Source organism: Petromyzon marinus, chromosome 2, assembly GCF_048934315.1.
Source record: "Petromyzon marinus isolate PM22_M1 ecotype Great Lakes invasive population chromosome 2, UKy_Petmar_22M1.pri1.0, whole genome shotgun sequence".
In the NCBI taxonomy this organism is placed as follows: domain Eukaryota; kingdom Metazoa; phylum Chordata; class Hyperoartia; order Petromyzontiformes; family Petromyzontidae; genus Petromyzon; species Petromyzon marinus.
In genome coordinates, this window is record NC_133668.1 from 1,285,114 (window position 1) to 1,302,003 (window position 16,890).

Here is a 16,890-nt window from a genome sequence, read left to right on the forward strand (position 1 = left end):
TCCAGATGTAATACTCTAACACTGAAGATTATACATAGTTAAGGTAAGGTTAAATTAAAACATCAAGTAATTAGAGGCAATGTTTGGGGTCAATTAATTGGGGGTCACTGGACATGTGGACCACGCTGTACTCGCACTGCACGTTGCTGAAGGCGCCTCGCTCGCCGCTCAGTCAAATCGCGCGCGTCGTCTAGCACGCGTAACAATTAATCGTAATTCGCGGTACCGTGCAGTAATTGGGTGTACGGAGTTTAGTGGGATTAAAAAATAAAGGTTTGTTCCACGTTGACCATTACCGCGGTACGAACCGGAGCTCGAAGAGTGGCGCGGAACCTCTTCGCCTGTTGCCGGGCGCGCGCACCCCACGCGGTCGCCATGGCGACGCGGCGCGGTCGCCTTGGCGACGCGGCCCGGCTCGCCCCGCCCCCTTCCACAGTCTCGTCGATGGTGACCGCGGGACAGTGTCCGCGGCCTTTTACAACCTGGTTCTTGTACGTGACATAATTATTGTTGTACGTGACATATAGTACAACGTGGTTCTTGTACGTGACATCATTATTGTTGTACGTGACATAATTATTGTTGTACGTGACATATAGTACAATGTGATTCTTGTACGTGACATATAGTACAACGTGTTTCTTGTACGTGACATAATTATTGTTGTACGTGACATAATTATTGTTGTACATGACATAATTATTGTTGTACGTGACATATAGTACAATGTGATTCTTGTACGTGACATATAGTACAATGTGATTCTTGTACGTGACATATAGTACAACGTGATTCTTGTACGTGACATATAGTACAACGTGATTCTTGTACGTGACATAATTATTGTTGTACGTGACATAATTATTGTTGTACGTGACATATAGTACAATGTGATTATTGTACGTGACATATAGTACAACGTGATTCTTGTACGTGACATATAGTACAACGTGATTCTTGTACGTGACATAATTATTGTTGTACGTGACATATAGTACAATGTGGTTCTTGTACGTGACATAATTATTCTTGTACGTGACATATAGTACAATGTGATTCTTGTACGTGACATATAGTACAACGTGATTCTTGTACGTGACATAATTATTGTTGTACGTGACATAATTATTGTTGTACGTGACATATAGTACAATGTGATTCTTGTACGTGACATAATTATTGTTGTACGTGACATAATTATTGTTGTACGTGACATAATTATTGTTGTACGTGACATAATTGTTGTACGTGACATATAGTACAATGTGATTCTTGTACGTGACATATAGTACAATGTGATTCTTGTACGTGACATTATTGTTGTACGTGACATATAGTACAATGTGATTCTTGTACGTGACATATAGTACAACGTGATTCTTATACGTGACATAATTATTCTTGTACGTGACATATAGTACAATGTGATTCTTGTACGTGACATAATTATTCTTGTACGTGACATATAGTACAATGTGATTCTTGTACGTGACATAATTATTCTTGTACGTGACATATAGTACAATGTGATTCTTGTACGTGACATAATTATTCTTGTACATGACATATGGTACAATGTGATTCTTGTACGTGACATATAGTACAACGTGATTCTTGTACGTGACATAATTATTGTTGTACGTGTGATTCTAGTACGTGATATTCCCCGATATAAACCCCACGTCGACAAACCTGCGGCTCTGGAGGCACGTGGCAGCTCTTTGAGGGGCTGCTTCGTGGCTCCCGACGCTTCATTACGTTCGACGGAACGGCGAACGTCTCAAAATCCCGGCAGCGATGGGTCGTAATGCCGTATTACAAACAAACCATCGCTGGGCGCGTGCTGCTGTTCTTAAAGTAGTGCGATCTGCAACAAATGTGCTTTGACGTTATCCATTAAGTACCCGTCGTCTTGTAGGGGGGGGAGGGGGGTTACTCTTTGGTTTTTTTGGTAAAGTCACGTATAAATAAGAAATAATAAAACAACATAATAGCGTACGACGTTTCGGTTGCAACACAAGCAGCCATCAGGTACAGAAGAGCTAAATTATGAGGGGGGTTTTTACCGAATTTGAAGGAAATTGCCCTTGTTATTTTGGTTGTCGACCCTTGCCCTGACCATACTGCGCTCTGCTCTAGTCCAGGTTTATATTCTAAACATGTTTTAGTTCAGTGTTGTCGATCCGAGATGCGAACCAATGCAAAGTGTAGTCTCACCCGGGCGTCTCCTCACCCCCTCAAGTAGACACCCACCACTACCACTCACCCCACTCGCCTCGCAAGATCTTCACCCCCCCCCCCCGTAAAACTCCTCGTTCTAGAGCTCATCAGCCAGGCGATTCTTCACGAGGCCCCCCACTCGCCCTGCCCTCTCGTAGAGGGGATTCCGTCTCGCCTTGTGGCTCCCTGGGCCCACGTAGCATCGTCGTTCCGGAGTGTCTCGCCCTCAATTCAGCTGCTCACTCGCGACCCCCTCTTTTCTTTGTGGCTTTCGTCGTGAAGCTTCTCACTCGAGAGCTTATCGATCTGGAGGGGGTCACTTTCAGATTACCTGTCCACGGAGGCCCTTGCCCCGGAGCGCCTCATCCCGGAGATTCTTCTTGATCCTGGATATCGTCGGCCCATCATAGCTCATCCTGGAGGTCGCGTCACCCCACCCCACACCGCATCTCCTCGTCCTGGAGTGTCTGAGACTGCAGCATCTCGTCATCGAGGTCTTCGTCGTGTTGCACTGGCACCTCCTCACGTCTGAGACTGCAGCATCTCGTCATCGAGGTCTTCGTCGTGTTGCACTGTCACCTCCTCACGTCTGAGACTGCAGCATCTCGTCATCGAGGTCTTCGTCATGTTGCACTGACACTGGCACCTCCTCACGTCTGAGACTGCATCATCTCGTCATCGAGGTCTTCGTCGTGTTGCACTGTCACTGGCACCTCACGTCTGAGACTGCAGCATCTCGTCATCGAGGTCTTCGTCGTGTTGCACTGACACTGGCACCTCCTCACGAGCCACGCGTCTCACGACGAATCTCTGGGACGAGGCAGCACCCACACAAGATTCCCGTTTGTCTGGCCCTATGTTGAATTTAAGGTTGCGTGTCGACCAGCTTCTACCATGTCACCTGCGACTTTAACGGGTCACCACCACCACCAGTAGCAGCAGCATCATTATCAGCGTCGGCATCGTGAGCAGTAACATTATCATCGCATTAACAACGCCTTCATAAATCAAGCGGCATTGTTATTATCATCGTCATCGTATCACACACTTTCACCACCGTCTTCATCATCACCAGTAGCAACATCACCAATTGCTCCAGCAGCATCATTAACCATATTTCGTTGCACCAGCGGCGTCTCCATCGTTCAGCTGCACAACAATCGGCGCTGTGGGTATCGCCAGTTTCACCTCCGCCACTACTTTCAATTCCGCCAGCGGCAACGTCAAAAAAAGAAAACACCAGTGTCGGCTACCGTCCTTTAGTCGCTCCAGCAAACATCGATCTCGGCCAAATGTTGCTGCATCACTCATCCCACGAGTATAAGCATGTTTACCGCCACAATCCTCAGTTTTAGCAGCAGCATCATCAGAAAAAAACCCATCTCATCTTGCACCCGTATCGATGTCACGAGCGTCACTGGCCACCATCTGTGCCCACCACCATCATCGCCAGGGTCTGTGAAGTATTGTGGAACATTTAGGATGTCAAATATCTTGGATATTTCACATCCTAGACATCTACGATGTTCCACAATCATCTGGTGCACAGATGGGGGCCAATGACGCTCGTGACATCGATATTGGTGCAAGATCTAGCATGTTCCACCTCCAATTAGCACGATTGGCTACGTGTGAAAAAGGTTCAACATACAGAGGGGCTGTAACCTCGTGAGTTGACCAACAGAACGAGGCCCTCTGGGACTTGGTTGGGCTGACCCATTCTCACAAACCGCACTTCTTCAAACACTCAGCAGTCGGGATTGTCTTAAAGCACACAGATAAACTCATTTTATACACGCGTCACAGCACTACGTCGTTAAAGAATTACATTGTAATTGAGTGTCTTAAAAATTGTGATCTGACATGCATTTGCTCCTCGGTATTTTCCTATTTTGCTGCTGTTATTGCTCTTGGATATTTTTGAAATTGCTCCACCTCTGTGGAGTTCTAAGATGAGCTCGTGTTTATTTTAATAATTCCTAATACTGTACATATCTGCACCTTGCTTACATAATATGTCTTTTCATTGCATGCTCTGTTGATTTGTAAAACTCATTACCTCTGACTGTCAAATGATAAATTGGTAATGTAAAAAATGATTTTGTCTAAATCAATGAGAATGTCGTTAGAGAAATTGATATATTATGTGTAATAGTGTCACATGTTTTGAAGTTACATTCTTAATATGCAATACTAATGCATTTATAGATTTCCATTGTTAATATTTAAACAATTACAGTACAGTATTTCAAATTGGGGCTATCAATATTGTAGTCATAATTGTGGTATATTCCTATGCTGGTGTACTTTTAGGTTGCTGGTGCTTTCACCTCATGATGGCAGTTAGCACTTATCTCTTAACTCCAGTGACTTACATAAGAGATCTGTCATTAATATCTACCTTTTGACATACCAGGTCTAGTCGGTGTGTAAGCCGACTTAACGATGTTGTCAACTTGGCTTGGCCATCATTAGAGCTGGACGCTACCACAAGAGTCGTCGCCATGAGAGGTATCAGGTTTGGTGCCACCAATGTACAACACAGTACATTCACGTAAGCCTGATATTTTATCTGGCATTCCAAGGGTAACACATAGATCATTGTATACTTCAGTCTGCAGAGCAATAACTTGAGCCTTTGACATGTTTACTTTCTGCCAAGTGTAAAGTGCTGTATAGTGTTTCCATACAAGGAACACATGCGGTATTGTTGGTACAGCACACACGTGCCCTGTTGATTCATTATACAGGCAGTGTGTTATATTAAGTCCAAGCTTTAATTAGAAATTATAATTCAGACTATTAATAATTATGGATAAACAAATGGCTTAAGCTGCAACTTTCAGGTGCAATATAGAATACAGTATTAAACATTGGTTTTAATTTTTTTTCGATTTAAAGCTTTCGTGACTGCAGGGATTCATCTTCTTGGTTCTTTCGGTAAAGTCACGTAGAATGGAAATAAAATAATAAAAAGAAAACATAACAAAATAAGATTTTCACGACGTTTCGGCCACAAAACAAGTCGCCTTCTTCAGGTGAATAAACAGGACTGTCCAGAAGACAGTGCTTGAGTGAACATTGCCAAGCATGAACCGCATCTTTTAAGCTGTGTGGGCGGAATGAACATAAATTAGCATGTTACCCAGCAGCACCACCACCGGATCGGGGGAGGGTGGCGGCGGGTACACAGAAAAAAGGAAAGAAAAAATGAATAGGATAGGTGCGCTGCTCTGTCCTGTATTGCGTTAATAACTATGCTATAAACTGGACTACTATACAATATAATATTATACCTTCCAATCTAAACTACATGGTATAATATCATATCCATAAACTACATGGTATAATATCATATCCATAGACAAAAAAAATCCACCTTTGAATTATACAATGCGTTACTATACACTGCCCTATACTTTAGACTATAAAATATTAGACTTGTAACTTTACACTGTCTTATTTTATCAACCCCGCTATATGCCACACTGCTGTATATTCACTATACAATTACAATACTATATATTGCCATATGAATTGTGTTAAACATTACGATGTTATACTATTTATTATACCACATGCTATAAACTATACCATTGACCATCGTGTGCAAGGTATTAAGAGGCAGTGCCAGCGGATGGACTTCGGTCTGAAGGTCACCGTAAAATACAATCAATTAAGAACCGAAATGGTTTATAACATCTTTCCAATGGTTACTAAGCCAGAATCCATCTTATGGACGGCCCCTTATGAGCTTTCAGGAGATGGCAGTCTAGCAAAGGATTCTTGAATCCAATCTGCCAGAGCTTTGCATGTTGGAGCATTGCACCAGGTATTCTGGTTTCCTCCCACATGTGAAATAACCATGAATGGAATTGAGCAAAAAATTAAATGCAGAACCCTTACTGATAGAGAGTTATCACTATGGCTTTCCTGGGTAAAGGGGACTTTTGTTGTTTTGCTCTGAGATTCTGTTGCTGTATTTACCTTGCTTGCTAGCCTGGCACGGTGGCAGCGATGGCCCATGGAAGACGATGGAGACAGACAGGGGAGTCCCATACTACGTGCAGTAAGTAGTTATTGGCTTCTTGCATTGTCATTATAAACCCGATATATAAACCCTATTTCGGTAGAGTGTAACAATCAACTTATATTTGGCATGTAACCTTTATTCGAAACCCTGACAGTCATTAACAGTGATGCTGTTTTCCTTGCTGCTTGCTTTTCTGTTGGCAGTGGGGGCAGTGGGGCGAGTGGTCAGATTCACTGGTTCCACCCTGCTATGCAGGGGGCTCTTGGAGACTTGGGTAAGAAATGGTCTCACTTCTTCAAATTCGAGAGAATAGAAGGCAGGAGATACATCTGTACATCAGTTTTGAATTTAATTGGGCACATGTGTTTAAAATACGTTGTTTTACTTGGCCTCACAAAGATTTCACTTTCCAGAGCTATTAAACATTTTTTTTTTATTTTACCAGATAAGACCCACTGAGCTATAGAGCTCTTTTTCAGAAGCGACCTGGGCACGATAGCTCAACGAAGTAGCTTATCATGTGCAAATTCGTAGCACAAAATACTCTCAACGCATGTTTCTAAATGTGGAGGGAAAAACCGGAGAACCCGGACAAAAATCCACACGACCACAGGGAGAACACGCAAACTCCAAATATACAGACGTCATGGTCAGGATCGCCCACAACCTCATGTATACAGGCAAGGTAGTTAACGTCTCGCCACCATGGTGTCCCTATGTGCCCTTTCCTCTCAATGGAGTTACATTCTTGCCACAGAGGCAGAAAGTCACTCTGCTATACAGTACATTGTTTTAGTTGCCTGATAAGTGCTTTCTTAGTATCAGACCGGACTTGCAATTAAAACTTGCACGAGTTTTGTGGCAGTTCTCAAGCCTGTTTTTGCTTATGTTGATATACACACATGACCAAGACAAAAACAGTACATCAAAGTATTTCATGTGAGCGAGAAATATCGCCTACAATTGAATAGCTATCCAAACTGAATGTATGCGTTCGGCAAAAGGAGAATACCCAGACACCGCCTGTTCTATACCATTCTTGCACCAGCTACACTCCTGTAGTTAGATGGGCCCACAGTCTGTTGATGCTGAGTTGTTGCGTCTTGTACTTACAGAGCAGCTGAACGTAATCCGCTATGCTGTGTACAGGACTGCCGCAAAATTGCTGGCACTGCAGAAATTATGCTGCTGTGAGTATCTTTGCACCGCATTTGCTATCTCTTTGCCAAAACTGTAAAATGTGTCATCTCATAAAAATGTTCCTTCCCTTAATAGTGTGATTTGGATTACGGGTAGCAGTGCTGCAGTGCTACAAAGTAGAAATATATAAGAATGTTAAAGACTTAAACATAATATCTGGGATATTCCAATGCATAGCACAAATAGCCACATTATGGAATATTTATAACATCCTTGAGCAATGCATGCCATGTTTCAGGTAAACATTGATAAATATAATACATTTTGAAATGTACGATGCATATAGTGTTGACAAATGGCAGTGCGATAATGAAGTTTCAAGAGAGGTGCCTTAATGAGCTAAATTAGACAACTAGACATGTCTCAGCAGGTCATGTCTTCAGTTCCATGAATAATTTAGTTTTAAATATTGAACTGAAAATTAAGGCTAAATTCAAAGTGCTGAACTAGACATAACAGACGAAAACGTTTGTCCATTTGAATATGCTTGTCTCAAACAGTGATGTAGTCTTTATACTCGTATTTATTTAAATGTAGGCATTTTCTTTATCAAAATATATAGCTCTCATGAATAACTTATAAATATTTTGTTTTATTGAGGTTCACATAATTTTAGATAATTGCAATTACAGTATAATAAGTGGTATTTTCTGCTGTCTCTTCGATTGCACAAAAAATCTGATTGAGTTTTGATCACTGCAAAATGTCACAATGGTTATCATGAAACAGTTGTGAATAAGTCCTGAATTCTCAAAGAGCCAAAATCAAGAAAATGTCCATTCAGTCTCATTCATGATCATATGTAATACCCCATATCCAAAATTTGTCATAGCTAAATATTAATTTGTATGCCACTGTTTCTCTAAAATTTTCCTTAGTTCAAATGCAATAATCAAACAAGTCACGGGGTCATGAAAATTGGCTTTGCATTCTACGTGTATTGCAGTGCATCTGGTGAGCGTGTCCACAATCCTAACGGTGTTCAATTCCTCCGCCGTGGACTGGGAGAGTGAGCTGAATGTCCGGCAAGTGTACCAACTGCTGCGGAAAGTGCATGGCATGGCCAGCAGAGAGCAGCCCATGCCGCATGTTGATGGGGAACTTGCGAGCGAGCTCACCCTCAACCTCCTACTTGCCATATGTGACAGGTGAGGGCGTACGGTGCTGAATGTTATAGCGACTGCACATTTTATTAATGCTGTGTAAATACCAATATAGTAAGTACACTTTGATTTTGAAAAATTACAAGTTGAATTTCTCCTTCTGACCAAGTTATACGAGTAAATGAGTTCTTCCTCACATACTTTCACCAGCCTGTTGACTGTGCTGTCGTTTTGAAGTGAGCGGAGTGGCAAGGTGTCTCCCCGCTCCATGTGGAATGCCCTGCTGCTCCTATCCACCGGGCAGCTGACTCACAAATACAGAGGTGGTGTTGTGTGCCTCTGCTTTGCAAAAAGTTTGAGTTTGTCTTGATGGACTACAGAGAAAATAATTTCGTGGGCTCAATCCCACACTGATATCTGCAGTACTTCCACAATGTAATGCTATAGGTATTCCATGCAATAACATTTATGTACTTTTGAGTCCAAAGGTATAAGTTAAACGTAGCTGTCATAGTCATCGGTAGCATAGGATATATTTCATGCAATCGGCGCATTGTTAATACTGTAATATGCTGTAGCAAGCAGTAGGGATACTACATCTGCACCTCTAAGGTAAATTGGATGGTAATTTGAGAACCATTTGAAAACATTTTTGTGAACCACGAAACACACTTGAAGGAGCATTTCTTTATTGTCTTCTAGCTGTTTATTGGGCCATGCTGCACAACCATCAGGGCAAGAGAGATGTTGCGGCTGGAGTGAACAAGTCCGCTGTCAGGACCTTCCTACAGGACACGACCCAGGTGCTGCATGGATCGAGACAACGTACAATATTTATTCCACTAGTAACTGAATAATAATATTTTACGTGAATCTTATGCAGCATCGTACATGATGGACTCCTCCTGTTTGCCAATTGAAAAATAACTTATGATGTCACAACACAAAATAGCACAAGATTAGTTTATTCCCATGATAATAATACACATTAATTGTTCAATTCATTCATCTATATATCGGCATACTGTTGAAATGTATACTTAAGTGGCGGCTGTGTAAAGTGTGTATGTGAAAATGAGTTGAACATGTAATGTTTGTTTAACGTCCATATCCTTAACAGTATATATGGCTCTTGAACAGGAAAGGGTAATGGATTTGTTTTTTTTAGCCCCGGAATGCTTTGTGCATGCTTCACAGCTGTTGGCACTGCTGGGGGAGGGGTGTGCGTTTGGGACGGCTGAAATGGCAGTGACCAGCCTCTTCCATGCCGTGAGTTACCATTCAGACATTCCAAGGTTTAACTTTCCGTCCATAAAACCGACCCATTAGGCACGGAACCCTGAGCATATTGAATTCCTATGTGCATGAGGCATACAATCTACAAGATAAGCTACGTGCAGAATGCATTTTATGCATAAACATATAGAGATTTAAAGCTTTCGTGACTGCAGGGATTCATATTCCTGGTTCTTTCGGTAAAGTCACGTAGAAGGGAAACAATATAATTGTTTTGTTTTATATTTTTATTATTTTATTGTTTCACTTCTACGTGACTTTACCAAAATAACCAAGAATATAAACATATAGAGCTCAATAGGTATCACAGCTGTGTGCTTATGCTGCTATGAGGATCTGTTACAGGTGTATGATGTGTGAGTAACCTGCTGTGCCTGTGCGGTTTCTCACACAGGAGTCTGTTGGCAGCATCACAGAATCTCAGTTTTTAGGGTGGTGCCTCTCTGAGCCGCAGCTCTTCCTCTGGTTGCCTGCAATGTACCGGATGATGAAGGCTGCGGGTAGCATTCATGAGGCCAAGTGTAACATTTGCAAAACCTGCCCAATTGTGGGTCTCAGGTGCCTGATGCATACAAATACAAGAGTAAAACCACAGTCACAAAGCCTGATTTCCCCTACCACTTTGTGTCCATATTTGATTGTACGAATGCTTTACAAAAAGTGCAAGCGTATTCAATGATTTGTTGGAAATTTTTATATTTACAGGCTAACTTTCAGCCACATGCTACCATACACAGCCATGTACCAGCTTTCACACCAAACGCAAGCAGTAATATTCTGATGATGATAATTCATGTGCACTAACCTCTGTCATTGCCAGGTTCCGCTGTTTGCGCTGCTGGAACTTGGACTTGTGCCAGAACTGTTTCCTGACTGGGCGGGACACTGGGTGGCATGCGCCCTCGCATCCCGTCATAGAGAGCTGCACCTCGGTCAGGCCATAGATGTGCTCCACAATTTAAAATCTGTATATGATGAGATAAACCCATCATAACACAAACGTAGTGTAGGCCGGAAAACCATGAGTTTCAAACAACATGCATAAATGTGTACAAAAAGCACTTGGCCTCTGTTTATTATGCAAAATCCATCATCAGTCCCTGAACAACTGCTTTGTGGTACTCTTATCTTCGGTCACCATCAAAATGCGTTTAAATTATTTAGATAATTTTGTTGTTAGAAATTTGCACGTGATAAGCAACTTCGTTGAGCTATCATTTGTGGCCAGGTCGCTTCTGAAAAAGAAGCTAATAGCTCAGTGGGCTTTACCTCGTAAGATACATTTTTGTAGTTTTAGTTGCATATTTAATTCAGTGATATGTGTATACCTTTCCTTTACTTTGCACTCTTATCGTTTTTTATATTGTTGTTGTAACGTTCTGACCTGCCCCTACTGGACATCTGTGAAAAAGAGCCTTATAGCTCATCAGATTCCTCCAGTATAAATATTCAGATTCTGGACTGAAATTAATTTGAGCAAATGTCACCAGCTGATAGGTATGGTCAAATAACTCCCATTCCCGCATGGTGTGAGAGAACCCCGGTCAGGCAGTAGCCAAAAGGGCTGTGCACGTACGCGATGAGTACACACAGGGCGTGCTGTTGGCATGCAGGGTGGAGTGTGGAGTGACGTGCGGCTGTGCCTGAGGAAGATGAGGAACATTGTTCTCGGCGAGCGCTGTCGCACGAAGGAGGTGTGGAGACGTGCTCGCCTCTGCCCGTCTTCGCCACTCAGCGCAGGACCATCTCAGCCAGTGTGTGTGACTAAGCCTCTGGCATACAATTTGCTGTGCTTGTACCGCATGTACCTTGATATGCACATGGTGTATTTTGCATAGTAGTGTAAATACACATTTGGCTTCTATGCAGTGTGCCTTAAATCGCAGTGTTTGATTTCACATGCCGGTTGGTAGTATCATGATTTATTCTGTAACTCTATATTACTTCAGCGAATTAATAGTAGGTGCCTCTGTGGATGTGTAGGACATTAAATACCATGGCAAAATCATCCTAAACTATTAATAGATTACCTTTGGTATTTAAACAACACATTCCAAGACAACTTGTACATATTTATGCAGTGGCTAAAAATTATGCTTAAAAAAGTAGTTTTATGTTTACTGACCAAATTATCAGTAGTGCCCGTGCAGTTTCACCACTTTAGATGTGTTCAAGAGTGCATTAATAATTGGTTAATTCGCAAAATGGGTAGGACTACCAATAAGGGCCACTTACAGACGTATGTTAGAACTTGTCATCGCGTGAACGACGTCCCCTCTTCCCTATGCAGTGCGACAGGCGAGGTGGCATTGGCCCCTTCTCGTGGCCACTGCATGGACCCCTCGGCAGGGTCCCCCCACAGGGTGGCCAGGGGCCTCCCCCTGAAAAGGCACGGCTCCGAGCCACTCCAGCAGCAGGTAAAGCCAGGCCAGGACGATTTGAGGTGCTTGCACACTTTCAATGCCACATGTAACAGTGTTATATCGTATGGAGTGGTGGTGATGGAGTTGGCGCGTTGTACTGTGGACCCAGCGACTTACATTTGACTTCCAGCCATGACTAACATCAGTGGTGAGTGATATCGTACCTGGTCCTGGGCCCCAACAGCGTGGTGAAGCCTTTATCAAACAATCCCCATAACTCTTAAAGCTTTCGTGACTGTAGGAATTAATATTCATTGCGTCTTTCGGTAAAGTCACGTGGATAGGTTGAAAGAAAATAACAAAAAACTACCACGTTTCGATCACAACACAAGCGGTCGTCTTTTTTTTTCCCGAAGACGACCGCTTGTGTTGCGATCGAAACGTTGTAGTTTTTTTTATTTTCTTTTAACCTATCTACGTGACTTTACCGAACGACCCAAAGAATATGTAATCCCCATAACTGACAACGCATGGGGAAGCCTTAATCCAGCAGTGGAGCAGTGTATTTCTAAAGGCCTGCACATTATCATGAGTATCATATATTACATATGTGCTGTGTACAATTTAAGTGTTAAACGGGGACCTCATTCCTATAAGGTAAAACACTCATACTTTCTCACTATTTGCAACCATAGTTTAGAATTGTTCTAAATGCACACAGAAATAGCACCTATCGTGCCTGCAGTTTGGTGTTGAGTTGAGGTCAACTATTAACTACTGTCCACAGTAGATTGCTGAAGGTTTATCTCGCTATTTGAGCCAACGCCCACGCACGGCATGTGATGTGACCGCTTGTGTACTGGTGTGTTACGCTCTGCCGCTGGGCCAGGCGCATTCCGTGTCTGCAGACGTGTTGGCCAAGGTGGAGCTTCAGGAAGGACGGCGAGAAATGAGTCCCAGACCTCGACCCACACAAGAGCGCACACGGCAGCGTCCAGTGCTCGGCCACAAAGCACACCACAATGCAAAGGATGTCATCGCACGCCACTCTGCACTGCAAACGGTAACCTGCCAGTTGCTTTTCATGAAAAGGACACAGTACAGTAAATTAAGCAATATAAGCTCTTCAACAGCAGAAAGAGCCATAAGAGCTAATGACATGTTTGGCGATGGTTATGTTTACAGTTTTACATTTTTAAACTATGAAAAGCTACCCGCCGTGTTAAAAAGCAAACCGCGTTGACGATTAAGTAAATCACCTGTTTAATTTTTCAACGTAAACTTAAGAAGATTACTTTGCAGGCAGCAGCTGCAACCTGTGCGGCTGAAGAGTAGGCTCAAAATGAGTTTAACGTAAAGTACATTTCGTGCCGCTCACCATTATTTTCCAGCTTCAAACGCAGAAACGTATCTCTGTTTCCAGGAGCACCCCAGCAAAGGGAAGCAACGTCTGGCTGTGGCGGCCAGGGAGAGCATTGTGTTCAGTGCAGTAGTGGCCAGATCTGGTGAAGATACCCTGGTTCATCCTACCTCCGTTGTTCCTGCCACCTCTCGGCATTGCCCTAATCAAACAGGCAGCCACCAGCAGCAAGGACATGCGTGTTCTGCCTTACATGGCTGCAGCATTGAGGCTCACAAGTCTGAACGTTGTGGCTCACATAAGCGACTTGGTAGCAAGGTTCGTCATCCATCCAGCTTATTACAAACACCGATATAATTTACAAACGCAACAGGTCAACTCTTGCTTCATGCTATGCATCACCTCAATTCATGTGAAGCAGCAACACACATTTTTACGAGATGCGGCAATTGTATTGTTGCTATAAGAGTAACGTGCCTTAATCAGATGTTTGTAATTGAAAGGATGACGTGACTGTATTGACACGAGACAAATGTCTTCTCCTAATCAGAGACAGAATCTGAACACAGATAAGAGACAGTCCCCCAGGAAGCAGCTCATGTCGTCTCACAAACAAATTCTCCCGAGCGAGCAAGACCTTTTCGTGGAAAAGCCAAATCCCGGTGGCAGCTGGGAATACTGCACTCACGAGCGGAGTGCAGAGCAACAATCCAGAGGGGCCTTCCACGAAGTGGAGGAACTCATTGCTAAACTGGAGGACGCTCTTGTACTTAAAGCTACGTCAGGTAGGTCTGTGGTCAGCTTTGCACTGAGTTGTGATTATGTTTCAGCAAGTCGTAAATGGTATCTGAAGACAATACTGACATCCTGTTTCATTCTATGACGTACAATGGGATCTAATTGATTGTCTGTGTATTTGTGTACATGTGTAAGCATATTTGTGCATGTGTACATATGTGTTTGTGTCTTTGACAGGGTGCTCTATGGCAAGACGGCAATTTTTGTTGGCAGCTAAGAACATGGAGACAACCTTTTCCCAACTGGTGGACACCATGGCTTGTCAGGCAGGCCCTGAGTGCACATGTGCCGCCTGATTGGTTTTGTCTGTTCACAAATTTGTCACTCAAGGAGGCTTCATAGATGTAGCACACTCGTAAATTAGCACATTAGCCAAGATGACCCAATTTCGTTTGTAGAGTAAAAAACTGAAGTGTAAAACATCCTGAAAGAGTAGCAGTTGTGTGTGAATTTAAGATGTAAAAGAGATGTTATAGAGTTAAAACTTGTGAAGAAACAAGCTGCATTTTAAGTGTACATGAAAGGCATTCATATTTATTTTTGGAAAACATTACATTTTAAATCTGTACCGCATAAATATGTGTTAAGGTCAGTATTTACAATTTATAGGCCACAGGAAGATTTCTCAAAAGTGTTATTACCTTAGTTTGGCACTTACTTTTTTTCTTATACTAAACTATCTGAAAAACAAAAAACACCTCAAAACTTTCAAAAATGTTCACACTTTACATGAGTTAAAGAGAAACTTGAGAGGATAAGAATAACAATATCATGGCATCCTGTAGAGATAGAATGTTGAAATGGGCTCGTGTGTAGGAACGAATTGCATTGTTGCATCGCAAGACTGTGAGAGATGGCGACATCTTGGGCAGGCATTCGTCCAGCAGTTGATAGATCAAGGCTGATGTTGATGTAGATCGTATCTCTGGGAACGACCTGCAGGGTCTGATTCTGGTGTGACGTTGACTCTGGAACGTGTCGACAAAAGCCATCGGCCAGTCTCGCCAAAATCATGAAACGGGCGCTTCGACATGAATCTCAGTCTTTATCGTCCACGTAAGAGAAGCTGTCCGAATATTCTGTAACACTTCATTCCACTTCTCCATAGAGGTCGTCGTTGAAGTAGACATCTTCATTCCTGCGAGGTTGCGCTTCTGCATTTCCAGATACTGGCAACGTACGCACAACCACGCACAGACCATATATGACCAGATGCACCCACAAATACAAACACTTACACCTATGTGTGCAGAGAGAAGGATTTGTCAGTAACTGCTGACACGCAGCCATAATAATAACAATGCGAGTGGATGCTGGCCACGGACTCCGGAGTGAAGAAGCACACTCGAGATACCCATCGGGGTCTGCTCGCTTTGCGTTGGTCCAGCTTCCTCTTTTGAATGGTAAATGGACGACCCCCATCTTAGTTTATAAGTCATTCTGCTCCACTTTTACTTTGAAGTCTTCTCAATTACATGTTGAAAACCCTCTAGAAATTCCCAGTTTCAAGTACAGTTTATGGAAGAATGGCTTTTGAAATACCTGTTCCTGAGAGTGTAAAAAACAGGGCTTAAGGTGAAATCTTACATCCCATGTCTGGAATTACATTACAGTTCAGTCCTCCATATTCGCTATGCTCAATATTCTGAGTCGCTCACGTTTTCACATTTACCATTTTGAATATTGTCTGCTTGGATAAATGATGCACAGTCAATGTAGTCAACATAACCTTTGTGTATTGTATTTTGTCACGTGTAATTATTACTGTACCTTGTTTTGTGTCTGAAAAAAAACCTTGTACACACTTTGAGAATGCCAAGCCGCTGTTGTAAACTTGATATTCAACCGCATTGCTTAGTAATTGATTTAGTTTCTTGTTTGCGCAGAAAATCCTCACCGAGTCTCATGACTTTTTTATGAGGATCCTGTCAAGTTTTTACAGTGTTACGGCGATGGTTGCGACGCATAATTCCAATTGAGTAATTGCTGGGCAGTTAAAATTTGGTGATTCTGGACCTAGATGTCGGCACATGTGGATGACGTCACAGTAACTTTAATGTCCACTGTGGAGCAGGCGGTGCCTAATATGCTTCAGGCGGGCCGCTGGATTCGAACTGTGAGCCTCTGAAACAAGCGGCGAACAAGCTGCCACGAGGCCATGCCACTGCCCTTTATTAACTAATTAACTCACATAATACAATTAAATACATCGTTACACATTGGCTTGGGGGTTTAAGAGTTCTGAAAGGAAATGGTGAGGCATCACAAGTCCCCGCTTACCCGTCTCAGACTTGCTGATGTTCTCGTAGTCTTGCAATTCTATCTCTATCTCAGTTCCACTTCCTGCACTCAAAGACACAGAACTTGCCGTTGGTTCATCAGAAGTAAAACAAATGTATGTAAAGTTGCACAGATTGAACAATTCATTGTTCTTGGCACCTTAGTAACTAATATACGAAGTTTGAGTTTAGTTGATATCTTAAAAGGATGATCCCGTTTTGCCAACTGCCTGACTAT

At 42.7% G+C, this 16,890-nt stretch overlaps 3 protein-coding genes across 12 annotated transcripts in view; 1 reads left to right on the forward strand and 2 right to left on the reverse strand.

The window, feature by feature from the left end:
* The window catches only part of CFAP251 (cilia and flagella associated protein 251), a 21,093-nt gene extending 20,678 nt beyond the window's left edge, over positions 1-415 (reverse strand). The window contains exon 1 of one of the 2 annotated variants that reach the window (XM_032967536.2): positions 309-415. The gene's annotated coding sequence lies outside the window, so the exon portion shown is untranslated. Of the gene's footprint in view, positions 1-296 lie in introns of both variants that reach the window. The other variant, XM_032967545.2, reaches the window with a different exon arrangement.
* Positions 1-16,223, forward strand: part of LOC116950103 (dystrotelin) — a 23,380-nt gene extending 7,157 nt beyond the window's left edge. The window contains exons 1-18 of one of the 7 annotated variants that reach the window (XM_076068873.1): positions 414-491; positions 2,547-2,775; positions 4,637-4,731; positions 6,220-6,289; positions 6,457-6,527; positions 7,369-7,443; positions 8,400-8,601; positions 8,794-8,879; positions 9,259-9,359; positions 9,754-9,825; positions 10,247-10,410; positions 10,673-10,784; positions 11,466-11,608; positions 12,143-12,269; positions 13,105-13,278; positions 13,639-13,893; positions 14,126-14,360; positions 14,551-16,223. In XM_076068873.1, coding sequence (XP_075924988.1) covers positions 4,725-4,731; positions 6,220-6,289; positions 6,457-6,527; positions 7,369-7,443; positions 8,400-8,601; positions 8,794-8,879; positions 9,259-9,359; positions 9,754-9,825; positions 10,247-10,410; positions 10,673-10,784; positions 11,466-11,608; positions 12,143-12,269; positions 13,105-13,278; positions 13,639-13,893; positions 14,126-14,360; positions 14,551-14,669 — 2,013 coding nt within the window. In that variant the 5' untranslated portion in view covers positions 414-491; positions 2,547-2,775; positions 4,637-4,724 and the 3' untranslated portion in view covers positions 14,670-16,223. The other 6 variants (XM_032967574.2, XM_076068872.1, XM_076068877.1 and 3 more) reach the window with 6 other exon arrangements.
* LOC116950125 (uncharacterized) overlaps positions 14,888-16,890 on the reverse strand; it is a 14,009-nt gene continuing 12,006 nt past the window's right edge. For all 3 annotated transcript variants that reach the window (XM_032967616.2, XM_032967647.2, XM_032967638.2), the window contains exons 9-10: positions 16,654-16,716; positions 14,888-15,542 (exon numbers count right to left, since the gene is read on the reverse strand). In XM_032967616.2, coding sequence (XP_032823507.2) covers positions 15,463-15,542; positions 16,654-16,716 — 143 coding nt within the window. In that variant the 3' untranslated portion in view covers positions 14,888-15,462. The remainder of the gene's footprint in view (positions 15,543-16,653; positions 16,717-16,890) is intronic.